Here is an 18,682-nt window from a genome sequence, read left to right as displayed (position 1 = left end):
GTTCTAGACAAGCTTTGGGAGAGCCCTCTCCTGTTTCAAACGCCAGGCTTAACCTCATTGTGCCACTTGAGAAACGAGATGGAGGATGAAGAGACAAAGATGGAGCGCAAAAAGGACCAGAGGAATTGCTGCCAGAAGCTGTTCCTACCTCACCCACGACTGCAGAACCTGTTCAGTTCAACTCACAGGCAGAACTAGTGGGAACAAGAAAGAGACTTGATTAAAAACTAGCACCCTGCAAAAAAAAAAGGGGGGGGGAGGGGAAAGACCAAGAAGCAAAAAACAGAAGATGGAACAATGAGGAAGAGTGGAGCTCTCCAGCAAAAATGCTTGGAAAGCTCAGGTAAATGAAAGGCAATTAAAGCATGAGCAGTATCAGAACTCTAAAAGATCCTAGCCAATATCTAAGGGAAGAAGCAGGCATCAGCTGCCAGAGTATGACTGGAGAGAGAGAGCCCAAAAGCTCTTTACATGAATGAGGTGTGTTTTTATTTCCCTTTGTCCCTCCCACACTGTGTTTCCAGAGAGCACACACACAGCACTCCCCTCCTCTTCTCCTTTTTCTCCTTCCCTTCCATTTTTTCTCTTCTCCTTCCTATTTACTTATAATTTGGACTCATCCAACCTTACAGCACAGCCCCTAAGCCAGCCCTAATGATTAAACTAAGTGCTGAACACAATGGCATGGGTGTAGGGACAAGCCAATGCTGGTTTTGCCACTGAAAAGCCAGTGACTGATGAAACTGTTATACCACGAAGCTTCCTCAGATAACATATCTTATCCTTTCCTTTGCCAAGCAACTTTTCATTGCAATAAATGTTCTTTTTTTATCCTTTCTTGCAGCTGCGGAAGTTCCCCATGAAGACTGAACTAGCATCTACTTCCACTGCCACTAGAACACAGGGATGCACCCAGGCGTTGCGCAGTTGCACCACCACAGGAAAGCAGAAGCTCTTGCTATAACCCAGTGTTTACAGCCTGCTTCATTTTGCTGTTGCTTAGAGCAAAGCTCTTTGCAGGAATTCATCCATACCAGCCTAAGCTCTGAGGGGGGGTTGTTACCTACCACCTCCTGGGACTGTCTGTGCGTTCAGCATTTCGCAGAGCTAGACCATAATCGCAGGCCAGATTTTGCCATCCTTATTCATGCACAGCATCAGTGAAAGTGAACTTGAGCAGTTCCTATGCTCAGAAGCTGCTTGAAGTCCTCATTTCCTCAGTGACTGCCCTGAGTTCACAAATGAAACCCTGCCAGATGTGTGGAATTTCACATTAAGCGAGGACAGTCTTTTTCATGTATTCCCTTCTCCACTCAAAAGCCTCTTTCTACAGTGCTATTCACAAAAGCACTCACACGTGACCCATTAGCCCAAATTTTTACTGTGAGCAGAAATACTCTAGTCATAAGTTGATTGCAAACTACCTCACAAAACAAAGCCCTTGCCACTATCTCTATTTTATAAAGGAGGAATCTGGGATACTGAGAGCCAAGTGAAATGCTCCTGGTGATCCAAGCCAGTGGCGGAGCTGTGAAGAGCCCTGTTCCTCCACATAAACCACTGGGAGATGGTTAGTATTATTTACAGAAGTCTCCATTTGGCATAAGACTTACTCACAAGCAAGCATATATTTGCAGGACTGGGATCTTAAGGCAATTAGTCATTGCAGATATTTATCCACAAGAGCTATAAAAAATTATCTCTAACAGAAAATAACAAGTAATTCAGAACCATAGAATACCTTGAGCTTCCATGCATTTGTTTGTAAAAACCCTTATTTAAGAAAATAAACATTCTTTTTAACCAAAGGGTTACTTAGAATCTTATTCACCAAAATCCAAGCATTAAGGGACTTCTGTTGTCATAAGCAAACACCTAACCCCATTAAAACTTTCCTTATTGAGACTTGTGGCATCATCACATTGATCCTAAGGCAATATTTATAGCCAAGCCATCCTTTGGTATTCTACCAAGAGGAAATGGGAGACAGGTCCCTTTGCAGTCGTGCATGGAAAATGCCAGGAATCTTCTTCATCCCACAAAGCACTGTTAGGGCCAACAACCCAAAGGTTATACTGCTCCCAACATGGAGCTGAGTTTTTTCAGGCATGTTTATGCTTAGAGAGTCCTGTACTTGCAACACTGGTTTTGTTTTACTACTAAGCATAAGAAGAGCTAGAATTATTCAATCATTACATGCAAGCTGGTTGTGAATTCGAAGGCAGAGTATTATTCATTAATATCTCAGAGAAATTATGGAAGCCATGGAAAATATACCACTGCACTGGAGATGGATATTAAGATATGCCTCTTGGTGATGTCAAGTACACCATGCTCCAGCATTTTACTTGCCACATCTAAGCCTCCCCCCACCATGAACCAACAGCTAGCTGAAAATCACACTGGACTTTGGGGGATGTGCTTCTTGTTTGACATGCCAGCAGTTCAAAGTTATGCCCACTGAAATTAGCATAAAAATTTGTGTTCGCTTGTTTTTTTTCACCTCATGCACCTATGAAAAGCCCAGGCTGGTACACTGTGACCTCCAGGCAAGTTGGTGGCATTGCAAAATGGAAACTGTGGTCTGTTGAGCTGTCACTGCTGTGCACGTTATCCCGACACAGCATTGTTTGCGCATGTACAAATTGAGAAGTGTGAAGTGCCAAACACAGTTGTAGTATGTCGGGCATATGTTGCTTGATGTCATCCAGCATTAAGCCAAGTGGAAGAGACAAAAGCAGCAAACCGGTGCACCAAACAAGACCACTATATTCAAACAGTCATTAGAAAGACATTACCCATGAAAGGGAGGCTAGCCATGACAGGATCTCACCTGGAGCCAGTCTAAAATCTCGTGGGACGTGATTCTGCTAAGCACCGTGTGTTCCCAGTATCAACCTCTTGGCAAGAAATGTTTTGAGAGCTCGAGTCACACTTCACTCCATAAGGATTTGTCTCAATTGGTTGTTTAATGAGAACAGAATTAGGGCACCAGTTAAAAATAAGGTAAGAAGAAGTGGAAATCCTAAAAAGTGTGGCTGTTTTGTTTTTTTTCCTTTAATTCTAAATGAGTTTTGCCAGATATCTCTATGATCACAAACCAGCTCTAAGAGTAAACACGGACTTTATTCAAGCCCTTAGTCATTTGTCCACAATGTTCCTAACAGACAATGCCAAAGACAGTATGGAAAACAGAAGAGTAGTACAAGTATCCCAAAATTGTTATTTTTGTAGTTTCACGGGCATTTTGTTTTACTTAACAAATTCTGAAGGGCTGTCAAAACAAGGCACTAGAATTACCTGGATTTCTCCTCCCCTCCTCTCCTGGCTCTGATTTCAGAGCCATTCAGTGATGCAAAATAATGCAAGAATCTAGTGTTTCATAGTATTTCAGCTCACAGGTGGAAATACTGAGAAGGCCCAGTATTATTGTTCCCTGAGGTATAAACAAAATAAAAAATGAAATATAGTTGCAAATATGATGACTTACATTTCCCTCCAGCAGCATTTCAGGCTTGACATACAGTGACCTGATGATAATGGATTTATTGACACTATAACCTTCCGTTTACATAGGGGCTCTGTCTATCGAGGTTGCAAATTAACCCATTCAGTGGACAAGAGCACCCACATGACAGCATTCTGCACAGACTCTCTCTTCATTGTGGTCTTTCTGGTAAACATTATTGGTCCAGACACCTCAAGTGCACAGCTGAAGTACTGCCGGGGCTGGATTGGCTCTAAAGGCCTAGTGACTTTCATATGATGTGAAACCTGTGCTAATACTCTCTCTTAGATCCCAGCTGGCTGCATGAATCAGTAGCTTATGTTTCCTTGCCTTGTTGGCATGTCCAGGGACTACAGTGACCCTATACAGTCAGCAGACTTCAGGGCGGCAGCACCCTGGAGAAAGTCTCCTACTCAGCATGTCTGCAATATACCCAACACCGCCTTGAGGTCCTATTTGCAGGGGCATTTTGCCCCTAATTCCAGGGCAAAATGGTGTGAATCCACAAGTGTGGTTTGGGCCTGGGTCTGCAACCAGGCTTATAAACTCTCCTGAGCCCTGCAGCACTGGCGTACAGAGTGCAGAACTGCCCACATGCTCAGCAGGAATCACAAGCATTCTGCAGGGCTTACTAACCTCAGTTTAGGGCAGACAGCCTCCTCCTGCACTGGCTGCATTTGCAGTCAATCTGGTAAATCAGCACAACACTCCCTGAACTCGCATTATTAAGGCTTTTCCATTATCAAGAACACCACAGCTTCCATCACCCTCGAGAACAGAGAGATATCTGTACTGCAGAGGGGCTGCACATTTAATTTTGTGCTTTTTTTCCATAGGTGCAGTGTCTCTCAGAAAATAAGCAACATCCTAATGTGAAAAGAGAGATGAGGAATATATAAAGCAACTTTGTTAGATTAAAAAGAAAAAAAAAAAGACACTAAGTACACAGGATAGACTAGCACAACACAGCTAAAGTACCAACTGCCAAGTCTTGGGCACAATGCAATTCCCAAGTGGGTAACTACATCTTCATGTCTTTTACCACCGCATGCTCTATTTTCTGTTCAATGTTTGCAACTTCCATTAACGTTAATGAGTATGCATATGTGCCTTGAGGGTAAGAACATACTCCCTCTGTGGCTTCAAAACTTGTTTATAAATCCCTCCAAAAATCACATTGTGTTCACTGTTCTGCACAGAAAGCTATTATAACAGCTATAAGAACTGCTGCTTTCATTCCTTCCTTCCCCCTTGCCCTCCCTTATCTGAGGGACCAGAAATCAGACCTGAAAAGATGAAGGGCTGGAGGAGGTGGCACGCATAGGAAAGTAACCCAGCTCTGGGAGCTGCAATCTGAAAACCAACTCGCTGCAGGGAGGGGCAAACTGAAATCTCAGCAAAAGCAAAGAAAACCAAACTCCAAAACACTGAAAAACTACCACCACTACCACCCCCCCAACCCCCCCAAAGCAAAGCCTTTGAAAATCTCTAAGCTCTGAAGTGCTAGAGAATAGACTGAAATATTTGCTGTGTCCTTCCTGCTAGAGAACAGGTCAGTGGGGAGCAAGGTGCTTCAGCAACGGAAGGGACCAAACACAGAGCAGAGGCACTGCTGGGCAGCGTCCCACCGCAAAGTCAGGCCAGCGCTGCCCGCCGGCCTTTCAACCACTTTCAGCAGCAAGGAGGCTGCTGAGATGCAGGGCTGAACAAAGGGAAAGGAGTGCTGGGTTTCTAGTAGAGACTGCATTGCTATAGCAATGCTGAAGTCACCACATCCATCCCCGTGCCACACAGACACACGGGGCAGTTCTCTGGAATCACATATGGTAGTTAAAAGCCAACTCCACCTCACTCTACTGACAACAGGACGTGTATCTTCTGATGCTGGCTTTGACTTTTCTCTCCATCGTTGTTTTCTCCCAACGTGTACAGTTTCAAGTTAAGCCCTCTCAAGCTTTGCAGTCTGCAAAAGATACATTACAGTGTACAAAAAATAACGGGTAATGCAGCACTGAGATAAGACTCAGATTAAGGTATGTGGAGGAAAACAGACACTGCTTTACACGTGGCTGAATACCAGCTTGCATTATCCCCATATAGCTAACATGAACACTAGCTTTTCATGGGTCTAAATGCTCTGCTTAAAATACAGAGCAGGCTGTAGGAAAGAGGAAAATGAGCTAAAAACCACACAGTGCACAACACGCAAGCACTCAGGCCTCTCGAGCACCATGACACACGTGGACTCCAGCTGAGCACCCAGCTGAGGAGCCAATGCCCTGGGAGGACACCTCAGAGGCCGGACCTCAGGAGGCAGCACAACCTGTCCTCCACAGCCAACGCAGCCAGCTCATCCCCTTTTCTCAGACCCACAGCCCGCCATTGCAGGCCACAGTGATGCCTGGCCCTTGCTGGGAGGGAGCACATTGACAGAGTCATCTGCACGAGACCGGTGCTCGCTGCGCAGGGCTCTGACAGACCTCCCTGCAGGATGCTTCTGCCCAGACCTGCCCACCCCACTCCCCTGCCACAGCTCCTGCCCAGCAGCAGGGTGGTGTAGCAGCACCCGTGTCTCAAAGATGAGTCCCTAAAATATTGCATGCTGCTACATCAGCACGGAGTTGTCACATCTGGCAGGAGGCCAAGCAAACAGCCCAGAAGCAGTAGCATCTTAAACTGCCCATAGCTATACCCTCCAGAACTCATCTGTCAGTCCCTTTAGACTCGTTAGGTCAAACAGGTCTCAGTAGTGATATTTCTTCCTTTAGTAGGCACAGATCAAAAGATGCAGGAATAAGATCTAGCTATAAGGAAGGACATGACATGGTTACTGCAGAGGACACTATTTCAAAGTTCAGGTTAAATCCATAATTAGCTAAGGTATGAAATTAAAGGAAACCAGCACCACGCAAAAACAGCAAAAGTGCTAAATCCCTTTAATGCAAGTTCTGTTTAATGAGAGTAGCAAAAGTTCAAGTTTACAATGCAGAGTCACCAGTCTAGCTGACAGAAAACTAGATTTATGAGAGAGACCAGCTGGACTGCAACCCCAGTTACAGTTACTGTAATTGCTTTTCTCCAGAGGAAAATTTTCCGTACAAGTTGCCCACCTTTAGAGATTGCTGAGCAAGAGAGAGAGGCTTGCATGGGCTTAGAAAGCAGCAAGAAGGATATTTTCTTCCACACAGGACACTCAGAGGGAAAACAGTAAACAAAGTGAGTGGGTTTGGGAGGTGGGGAACCCTGCAAGCATTTTCACATATCAGACCTAAATTTCCTGTGGACTCTGGCAGGAGCAGAATTATAACCATGAACAGCAGTTTGAAAATGTTACTCTGAGTTTTCATTTGCATTTGGGTGCTTATGTTTGTGTGTACATGCAAGCACACACAACTTGCATTTTCATTATACATATTACATTTTTTATATATATTATGTGCATATATTTATATAATATAGTCATCCTCCATCTTACTAAACAGAATTTTAACAAAAAGTTAACTTCCAGAATGCAATTCACTTATACCTCTTCATTTATATTTGCACTGCAGTAGGTCTGTAAACCTTTCTTGTGGACATGCAGTGACCACATCAAAAAACACTGCTTAAGGCTGGTTACATTCACCAGTTATACTGTTTTATTAATTCCCTTTTCTGTAAGATTGGGCACATCAATTAATTAAACTCCTGCATTTTCTCAATAAAGAGCCTCTCAGGATCAAGATTAGATACGCCTTCCATGCTGAAATGTTATTTAAAATTACCCTTTTCAGTACACTTCTTACTCCCAATATGTGTTGTATGGGGAACAGCTACATTTGTTTGCTGTTCCTACCAGAGTTTGAAAACTCTGCAGAAAGACAGCCCACGTTTCTAAAAACAACTTTCTAGAAATCTGTCATGGAGGAGAAATGCATCGGGTGGAGGGCGTTCAGTGGGTGCATATGAGAGGTAGCCGGAAGAGTAAAAAAGGAATATTGAAATGTAAGAAGGGACACGAAAGTGTGGAAACACAGCAACGAAATTAAAGTTAAGGAGAATGAAGCCTTCAACCTGGAGAGTGCTCTTTCAGGCAGAGCCAAGGCAGACAGGGATAAAACACACAAACAGGAGTGTTATCACACTGCTGCACAATGAGACAGGGTTAATATGTGTCATCGCAACTTAAAAGAAGATTCTCACACTCACACGAATTTAGAAGCAAGAGCACTTATAGGAAAAGTGTGCGGAGCCGGTATGGCTGTCAGTGATGCCATTTGTGCTTCAAGGAAGAAAAGGTCTTTCAAGCTCACGACCAAATTTCTCCTGCTACTTACTCCTGCAGTAAAGTCAGACTCATATTCAAAACATAATCTAATGCTTTGGTAATTGTTATGATGGGATGGGTTCAATATTTTGACTTTACCATGATCAGAAGAAGAATAAAAGTTACCAGCAGTAACTGCTTTTGTTTGCATAAACTGGATCGTTAATAAAAAGCAAAAAGTAAACACACTTAATAAAAATGAGTGGTGAGGCTGTCCCTGGTTGCATAGGAAATGTACCAAATTCCTTCTCAAAGTAGCCACTGTCTCAGACAATAGACATTATAGTCTGAATTATTCTGCATTTCCATAAAAAAAATGATCTGGGAACAATTTTGTGACAACTCTTTGTAAAGATTCCACAATAGTTGATGGAGAAACAATAGGGGTTTTCATCTTTGTTTTTCATAGTTCCTGGAAAAAGCTGTAGCCATTCCGTCTGTGAGCACCACAAGTACACACAAATGTGTGAGACACATGCATATACAGATATTTGGGTACAATATGGACAACTGAAAGTTAAACCTGCATGTTCTTGGACTTGAGGTCCCAAAGACCTCCCTAGGAGAACATGAATATTGTATCCTGTGGGCTATCTCACCTGAAATTGGAAAGATATAGTTGTACAATTTCTTGAATTCAAAGACTGCTACTAGAATGAGAACTACTTAGATATGGAGAAACTTAATCACTTGCACATAAAAAACAGACTGGCAGAATCAGAGCTTCACAGGTTTCTTTGAGCTAGCACAATTCAAGATACTAAGTTTGCTGGGAATTAATTGTGGAGCAACAGTAATAATTTCATATTCTGGACAAAGGTGGTTTAATATTTGTATTAAATCAATACTGCAGATAATGAACTTTGACTTTCATCTGGTTCTGCTCATCTTTAAATGTCCGCGTCAACATATGACCACAGTTTTTACATAACATTCCCAGGCTAGAGAAATGACAACTGTGAAAATTCTTGCATCAAAACAAACATGTTACCTTGGAGTGCACAGGTGGTAACAAAGCCTCTCCTGGTGACAGCAAAGCATTTTAGAAATCCAGCCGGTTCATCCAAACACCATATTGTACCACCCTTGAGTATATATCAGACTTTAAATTTCACTGCTTACTTCAAAAAAAAACCCTACAATCTGATGTTACTTTCTATGTATCAAACTCTTTGGTGAAACACCTGTAAGTCTGGCACATATAAACTCAGACGCATGCAAACAGGGCAGATATTCTGAACACATGAAAACAACGGCATGGTTAAAGGGTTCTCCACGCACTTCTTCACGATAGTCTAAAAATGCCCATTGCTGCACTACATATAAAGCAGCAGAATTAATATAATACAGGTCATATATTAAGTATCATAGAGATTCTCAATATTCCATGAAGGCATTTAGTCACACTAAAAAGTAACATTTAGGTATTACCTTTTATGCTAGTGATGGAGTATTACTCATTCACCAGTTCTTTCCAGAGATCCTGCTATGAATATTCAGCTCTTGATTACAATAATGAATCCAAGGCACTCTGCAATACTTAGTGCTACGGTGCAGTAGTACCATTGTCATACGGATTGTCCAAAGTGAACACTGCTACAATACCACATGTACCACTCATAACCACCAGGTGATGGGATAGATTAAGCTCAACCTGCACAGCGTGGGAGGAGGCAAAGTGGTACTTTGCCTTGGAAACAGAAACGTCAATCAATTTCAAACTTTGAAATCTGTCAGAAGGGACATGACTACATATTACATCCTTGGTGTCAAATATCAGATGGCAGAAATGATGAGGGAACAGAAACAAAATTTTCAGGACCTTCCATAATAATAATGCTGAAGAAGATCTAGATTCATGAGGACACAGACTGCTTAAGGAGTCTGCCATAACTTCTGTGAGATTGATAAAACACTTGATTACTATCTTTACTATTATTGCTACTTTAAAGCTGTCAAAGTCTCTTGCTTCTTAGTAAATGAGGAAAAGGGCGGTGGGCAGGTATAAAACAGACCTCATTCCTAACTGTTTCAGAGATAATGCCAAGGTCAACTGTACCAACATACTGTGCACAGAGCACAATATACTGTGTGACTCAATGCACACTTGCAAGAACATTCACTAAACAAACTAGAAAATGTTAGAACCTATCCTACTGCCCTGTCTGCAAAACAAGTTTCCTTTAGCGTTGGTGATTCTGGTTGTGCAGACACAGGAAGAAAGAGTGTGAATGTATGCTAAAGAATTGCAAAAATATTTTAAAAGATAATATTTTTAAAAAGAAATTTGAGGAACTTAAGAGCTCCTGCTTTTCACCTCAGAACGTATCAAACCAAGAAGTTTGTGCCATGCAGTCACTTTTTGAGTTAAATGAAAGACTTGAAAGACTTTCTGATATAAGATTTTAAATCTGTCTGTGGCACAAATCTGAATGGTTTCTATGTAGGCTTGGTCCAGTAAAATTGTGGTAAACTGCTTTTATTAAGGGCTGGTACTTAATACTTGGATTTGTCATGTTAGTCTATTTAGTGGAGTTGACGTAACGTTCACTGTAGAGAACAAGCTATGAAAGTAATGGTAAACATCATATGCAAAATAACTACCAACAGCAGCATAAATAAGTCTACTTTTGTTCAGTGTTTCTGTCCAACCTCACAACTGTAGACATATGTACCACCAGTTGAATTATACATTCCTTTGCACCTTTCTTATCAATGATGACCTTTTAAAATCAGATTTGCTTAAAAGGGGTTGTAGCATGAATACAATTAACAAGTGTTTCTGGCCACAACACCAATCAGAAGAGATACGCACTAAGAGCACAACATACTGCGTGGGCTGTCAAAACTGATATGTAACATAGCAGCGGGAAAGACCAGCACTGATCAAACCCATTTGTCCCTAAGGGTTCCTTCTCACGGTTCACACTGTGATGCAGAGTCATCCTGATCTCTCCTAGCAGGGAGTACAGCTGGTCCTACTGCTGCACAAAATGCATTTGCAGCATGGAAGAAAGGAAGGAGAAGATCCCTATAGGGTTAGCTCATCTTTAGTAATTCAAAGTAACGAAGTGATATCCTTATTCAACGCATTTGTTTATTTTCTTCTGAATGCTGCATTGGCTGAAACATAACTGGGAGGAATGGGAAGAGAAAATGTAGACTCATATGCAAACAGAAGCTTTGGGCAATACCTTATACCATCTCGGGTACAATTTTTACCATTGGATGGTATTTCCTTGCTGTAGCGTTTCAATGCCAGGCAGTATTCTTTTTAATAATTTCTGTCCTTCACTTCTTTGTTGAGCAGGACACTCTCTAAAGCTGTGGTTTTCACAGTGCTAGTGATATGGCGAGTGGTCCTTGGCTGGCATGCAGATAACAGTGTCCTATATGCCATCTGATAGCAATCTCTTTTTCCTCCCATTTTGAATAAATTTGACACATTCCCCAGTATATAAGCAGGCCATATAAGTGGTATGGTTCTGTGAGAAATATCAAAGGTTGACAATTACTGACTGGTCCAAAATTTGGAGAACATTGATCTAGGACACCTGTGCTGGCACAGATAGGGAAACATACAAGTAATTCTTCAATGCAAAATTACCAACTAGACAACCTTAACAGTGGGTCACCAAAAGCCTTTTTTCCAAAGAAATATAGTGTTTACCTTCAGTCCTGTCCGGTAGTTTCCCACTCTTACTTGTTGTTCCAGTGTTGACTGTTTCAGATGAGGTGCTCAATTTGGTGTTGGGGTCTCGCTTCGGTTTTGGAGGTGGCTGCTTACGAGAGCTGCTACTTTCATCATCGGTTCCTCCAACAGAATGAAGAGACTGGGATCTCACGGTAAAGCCACTGGAGCAAGGATGTGGCAGTCTGTCCTGAGGAGCAGGCATTGTCATAAATCCCATGCGGAAATGTTTCCCCACGTAGCTTCCTTCATTTCCTCTCACTACTTCTCCACCTATGCTGTAAGAGAAAATACACATATAAGTAAACAATCCACCTTTGCCTGAACTGTACCTGGAAGCAGGGTCTCAGTTCTGCCTGTGTTGAGCAGATTGTACTTTTAGCTTTGTAAACAAGCAATGCTCTTTTCTTAAAACAAGACAGTTACTAGAACAGAAGTGAACGTAAGTTTCCATCGACTGCGATGTAGATATACCACTATGCACTCACTCAAAATTTTACAAGAAGAAATCGAGAAGCTTTGTTCAGGTTTCACAGCATTGTGGCTAGAAATTGTCTATAGAACAAATTTCAAACATTGGAAGTCAGAACTGAGTTTTCAGGAAGACAAAAGACTGCCAGTAGGGCAAAGAATACTGCTTTAGAAATGCAACATCGTGTATTGATCTGCACTCGCCTGCACTCATCTTTGACTACAGATCCTCATGTACCTTGGGAAACAAGGCTCCAATCAATCATTTCCCTTCAGACTAAAGAATGGTAAGAGAAAGCAATGCTCTAAAAAATTACTTGGATATAGGAAACTGAACACTAACATCTCATTAAATCCACATGAAGCTGCAACACAAGCAGCATCAGACTAGTAAGGTACAAGTGCAGGAGATGAAAAGGCAGTGGACTATGGGACACCAGAAAGAAAATAACCTCCAACCACTCAGAAACACAGGTATAGAAGAAGGAAAGCACAGCTGAAACAAGTGCTGTCATATCAAGTACTACATTGTAGTGCAGATGGCAGGACTGAGAAGCTGGTATTATTTCTGCTATACTCATCCATGCTTAGCAGCTCTGAAAAGCAGCTCTTACCGATGCTTATACTGTAAAACCTACAGCACATTTCAATTAAGGCAATTCAGTGACTATGCAGAGAAACTCAGCAACACACACAGGTCAACATGGGCCTGTTTGCAACGAGGTTTGAAATGGTACCACTGTGGGCATGTAGAAATGTCAGTATGAGAACAGTGAAGTTCTGGAAAGCCCTAATTGCCTCCTGTTTCCCCTTCACACAGACTGAAGCTCTAAGCAGGGTCAGTCTGCTCTTCTGCAAGTTTCCTATTCGATGTTGCCTTGGGCTGGTGCGACTTATTTGGTGCTGAACACATTTTCCTCTTTAAAAGCCAAGAACATTTCTCAAAGGTTCATATGAAGAATGAGTGAGGTCACTTCATTCTCCGATACTGTCCCCATCTTCACTGTAGGTAATACACAAGCTGTATCTAATTGTCCTAAAAGCATCTGATTGGCATGGTGCAACACACAACTTTGTGCATGATAAAGCAGAACCTTCGTTCACTTACTACTGTCCTTGCATTTTCATTTAATTTCCTCTAGTGGAGAGGTCCACTTTCCAAATTGGTAACAACTGAACAGGTCTAAGTGAACATGTGCCACTCGCCAGGGGCACTGCCATCTACCCGCACACGTACACACACACGTGGACACATGCATGCCACACACACTGGTCCATGTTCATAACCAAGATATTACAGAATCCTAATTGGCATCAATCCAAGAGGGATTTGCAGCCAGAAAGATCAAAAGGTAGAACTCATTAATTTGAAGATTAATAAAAAACCTGTGGCTAATTTAAATGATTAACTATGCCCCTACTAATCTTTCATAAATTGTTCTAAAAATCATATAATCCTCTGACGCTGGACTACAAAAAGGGCCTGTCACATTATTTAAAGAAGATTACTAGCCAAACATGCTGAAGAACGCAGGTGGGGAGTCTGCTTCCTTCCTTAAGTCCATTGGATAAATCATGTTTAGCAAACAAAATTTCAGTTTGCCATGTCTCTAACATTAAAATTCTTATCATGTTACATTATTTAATTAGTGCATTTACTTTACTGCTGCATGGAGGTGTTTAAAGCACACACTATACGGCAGATTCTGCTGTGGATGGACTTGCACAAATTCCACTGAGCTTATAGGTTTCACCCTTTTCCTAAGAATACACAGAACTGCGTTTATACGAAGCATGGTATATTTTTACGATGCCACTGCTGCATCTTGTATTCCAGAAATAAAAACTTTCAAAATATAAGTCCAATGTCTAAATGCACTGTTTCATTAAAAAATTAAATCATGTCCTTTCTTTTTCCTTCTCTTCCCATAGCTTTTTCATTCTTCACTGAATTCCTTTCAACATTGTGTATGAAAACCCGTCTCACTTCCTACGCTTACTCCAGAATAAACAGCCTACAGCCAGGTCAGAGAGAGGCTGCAGGTACAGATGGGAACAGACCTTGCTGTTCTGCTTCAAGGCTGAAGTAGATCTGGTCTTGCTTTTCTACATCCTCTGCTCAGCTACTAGACAAAACAGCAGGACATCATTTCCCTCTTTTCAGACACATTTAAAAGAGAGTGCATTTCTCTTTGAGCATAGGAGCCAATCTTCAGCTGATGGTTAGGCACTGTAAACCCCAAGCTGAAGATGACTAGCCTCTAATTCTTGGTCCAGGACCCTGGTCATCAGCCAGGACCACAAAAGGCTTAGGTTTGTTACTTATGCTGGTAGCGATCCCCGAGTGCTGGGCAGCAGGTATTTCCTAGCATAGCTTGACTACTAAGTGCAAGTGTAACATCGGGTGGAGTACCAAGTACATCTCAGTAATACAGACTGAAATCCATTATGGGGCAAAGAGAAAGGAGTCACTCCAGACTCATACCCAGAGCACAAATACAAAAGCAGGACAACAGATTTCAAGTGTGGCATCCCCTACCCTCAGGCAGCAGTATGGACTCGTGCAACGCAGCTTTGCAATGCACAGTGCTGATGTTACATCATGAAACCTGACAGAATTGAAGGATTTATTTATATACTCCTCCTGATTGCAACCACAGGAGTTGGCTGAGGCTGCTGTATGTCCCACTACAGCACAACAGGCCAAGAAAGATTTATACGCACCTTGCTGCATAAATGACTACAGAGACAGCGAGGGAAAATAACTGTGTAGATGATCTCACTCCATTATTTCTGACAGGAAAGAGCCTATGCTCCTCATTGTACTGATAATGAGTTCTATCTCATTTCAAAACTGTATTATGTGAGTTGCTGCAAGTATTACACAGTTTATTAATATATATGGAAATACAGATTTGGATTATTCCTCTGGGAAGTTCAATTTGAACTTGGCCAGGTTCAGCTGCTTCTCTGACAAAGAATTATGTACAGTGTTCAAATAACCGTTAAAAATGCAACACATTTGTCTACAAAGAGAGACATGAGTTATATAATAACAAAATTAATCATACAATCACTCACATTACACACTTACAGTAAAGCTGACTTGGTGCTGAAAATGCACTTCAGCATTTGCCTATGTCTAGCGACCCACCCATCGGCTGCAGTGGGTGGAAAAACGGGCAGTGCAGCGAGATTGGCTCCAAACACCCGTAAGAAGAGTGTTGTGAAGCAGCTCTGCTTTCAAAAACATGTTACAGGCCTTCTCCAAAGCTACCGAACAAGTCCGATGTGGACCACTGAGTGCCGCCAGATTACACACTCCCTCCTTGGGTGCACTGGAAGGTAAGTGGATCTACCCATCCCTCTCCCACACAGTACTGGAATCAAATTATTACAACAAATACCAAAATGGCTGGGTCTGCCTTAAATCAGTAATAGTGGATTTCAGCTTTCATTTCAAAAATATGAACAAGAGCTCCAGCTGATGGATTTGATGAGCCTCGTTATACCTCCAATACAGGTTTTATCTGTCAGCTGAGATTTCTGAGGTCAGAACTGGGCTAGCATAAAAATCACACTGACCTTGCGATTCCCACCTGCGGTATCAGCCTGCCTGCACATAAGCTGTAATCACGGCAGTCCTGGACACGTTACAGCTCAGCTTATTGTGCTCTGCCTGCTCTATTCTATCAAGTAGAGACTGAAGCATTGACCAAACTACAGCACAGAATAACCAAAATGTTCACATGTCTGAAGAACCACAGAGGGGAAAGTCTTTTATATTATTCATTTTATTACACATCACAAGAGGGCAAGTTATAGAGGAAGGCTAAACATTAAAAATGATGACAGAAAATACTCTAAATGGACAGAGAGCACAGGCAAGGTCATTTCCACCTTGCTTTGCCATGAGTCATAATGTTCCTATTGACTAGGAATATATTTTCAAGTTAAGTTAGAAAAGTAAAACAAAAAGAACTTGTCCTCACATTGCTGAAAAATACACAATGAAGAAAAAGTATCCAGAGACCGCCTCAATCAGTGTGGTCTTTTTAATTTGCATTGTTCCTACTTAGCATTGCAAATAACAGTTTTACTTTGCTTTGTGAAGTTTCATTACTTGATCCAGGCAGAAACTGAATTAATTCCTGAAAAACAAATTAATATTTGTGTGAAAACTTTTGTTTTACTTGGTGTTACTGCTTTAACTGTAAACAATGTGGAATATTAAATCCCCCAGTGCACTTGTAAGGAGTAGGAGAATTCTTGGGAATATCTAAGTCCCATAAAGTCAGAATACCCTAGAGCGACGTTTTCTTCCCAGCCATGTATCTACCCTTGTTCTTGCTATTCTTCCAGAAATTCTCTTATCAGTTCAGACTTACAATGGATTAGTTTCGTGCCTCAGGCACGAAGAACCACTTGGTAGTTTTCCTCATCATTCTGAGGTTTCTGTTTTTCTTCCTGTGCTCCTTTACATGAGACTTTCTGCCTTTTTATCCACAAGTTCAGAAGGGGAACTACACCTGATTATGAGACTTGACCTTCTAAGCAGGAGGAAGGGGAGATGTACTCTGCTGGTGACGTGGCATCTGTGACAGTATTTTGCCATTTCTTTGCTGTGATGCACCCCAGTCTGGGACCACAGCAGGTCACCCTTCTTCAAGTGTTGAAATTCCAGACAACCAAGAGAAGCCATTTCAATAGCAGCTGCTCACTTCTCTTGTGCTTCAGGAGGAAGGCTCGATCACACATACTGGTTTGTTAGCTGGCAGATACTGGGCTGGGAGTCTTCTGCAGGCTCCTCTGCAGAAGCGGGGAGAACTATGAATTACAAGGCAAATAATGCACATGGATGGCCAGGTCTCTTCCCTCGGGGGATCTGCAAGCCCACGCAGTGCTGCCCCCCCCGACATACACCTAATCCACCAGGGAAGCCATCTGACTCAGACTGAAGAAAAGAGAAGTCACAAAAAATTAACTGTGATGGTGTAAGAAGATTTTTATAAGTCCATCATAAAAATGACTAATGATCAGCGAAATTACAAAATGAATAAAAATACCTAACTCAGGGATTGTATATGAGCTGGCTTGATGCTCAAACAGCAGTTCATTCCTTCGTGCATCTACTGGTTTTTTGGGTTAAGAGAATAGCTACTGTTATTGTAGGCTTTTTTAACCACTTCCCTACTCTTACAGCAATGAACACCCAGCTCCTCTGCTCATATCAAATGTTCTGAGTATAAAGGGCTGAAATGGCTTTGAAATGTCTATTCCCCATCAGAATAAATTATACACACATATACTAAGGATGACACATTTTACTTTGTATCTGAGAAGCACTTTCAAGATTAGCATAAATTATATTTGTAAATTAGAGGTTGGATGCCAAAAAACAGAAGATGTACTATTTTTATCCTCCTAAACATGATTTCAGCAGACCATGAAGTGTGATACGGAAGAAAGAAGGGCCGAATCGCAATCATGGATTCAGGAAACTGCACTGCAAGTATGGGTTTACACAAAGCTTCACTATTTTTATTATAGAAATTAAACATACAAATTAGACACATTTATTTTCTTTTTTTTATAAAAATTACTCTTCAGAGGTCTCCCTCCTTACTCCCAAGTAATATACATATATGATTTTTTCTGCATTATTTGCTGAAAGACTCCAAATGACTCATGATGATCTTACATCAAGATCCAGAGGATACTACTACCATCCTTTTAGATTCAGGCTAAAGTGTAAATGAATCATGACAAAGGTCAAATTTAGAGTAATTTTGTGCACCTGGAGGACTATCTAAAGTGAGCAACTGACATGTCTATGCACATCAAACATCTTACCTCTGCCATACGCCTCTGCTTTTGAGGTACGAGATCAGGTGCTTGCTTAAGAAGTCAGGCCTCTCAGGACACAGAATACATTAGTGCTATAAAGTAAAACTTATTCTTTTATCACACCTGTCAAACCCACAGGCCCAGGGTTTGATCCTGCAAACATGCAATGAGCTGACACTCCCTTGCGTACCTGCATTATTGCACTGGAATAACTAGGAAGCCTTGCAGAAATTGCTTGTCGCTGGTGAATCGGTTCTAAGCAGTACCACTTAGCGATGTGCCCATGCAGTCTGACACTGGGTTATTTCTAGGAAGTCATTTCTTCAAGCCAACCTATACCTCTAACAGCACTCTGTGCTGCTGTTGTGAGCCTGGCTCCTGCCATCCCTGGCAGGACTGAATCTTGCATGCAGAAATCTGTCCAGATGAAACTGAACCATCACATGTTTTGGCTGCACCACAAGAGTAACTAAGTCTCTGGTGAGCAACCAAAAGGTAGCTGTAATTCCTAGGCAGTGCGCAACAGATCATAAAAGCAAAACTAACCAAGGCTTTCCACAGCAGGTTTTCCATAAGATGCCAGATAACCTCATTTCAAATGGTGATCTGCTATGAGCCACATTCAACTATTTTTATAATGCAAAAGGTTGAAAATGCTAACATTAGTCGAGGTTTTGAAAAAAGAACAAAAAAATAATCAAAACAATCAAACCAAGCCCAAAACACTTTATAAGAAACACTGATCAATAAAACCTATGTATCCTATTTTTACAAGAAATTTAACATAAGCTAGACAGCTTGGAAAGGAGTATCTCAGGAGTAAGGACCTTTCTGATGCACAGAGAGCTTAACAAAACTA

General features: G+C 41.6%; 1 protein-coding gene across 1 annotated transcript in view; it reads right to left on the bottom strand.

Moving 5' to 3' along the window:
• Positions 1-18,682, bottom strand: part of NYAP2 (neuronal tyrosine-phosphorylated phosphoinositide-3-kinase adaptor 2) — a 138,230-nt gene that overhangs the window by 68,841 nt on the left and 50,707 nt on the right. Inside the window, exon 2 of the mRNA XM_054207377.1 lies at positions 11,485-11,783. Within this exon, the coding sequence (XP_054063352.1) occupies positions 11,485-11,783 (299 nt within the window). The remainder of the gene's footprint in view (positions 1-11,484; positions 11,784-18,682) is intronic.

The sequence above is a fragment of the Rissa tridactyla genome, chromosome 6, assembly GCF_028500815.1.
Source record: "Rissa tridactyla isolate bRisTri1 chromosome 6, bRisTri1.patW.cur.20221130, whole genome shotgun sequence".
In the NCBI taxonomy this organism is placed as follows: Eukaryota; Metazoa; Chordata; class Aves; order Charadriiformes; family Laridae; genus Rissa; species Rissa tridactyla.
Note: the sequence above shows the minus strand (reverse complement) of the source record. Positions and strands in the feature narration are given on the sequence as shown.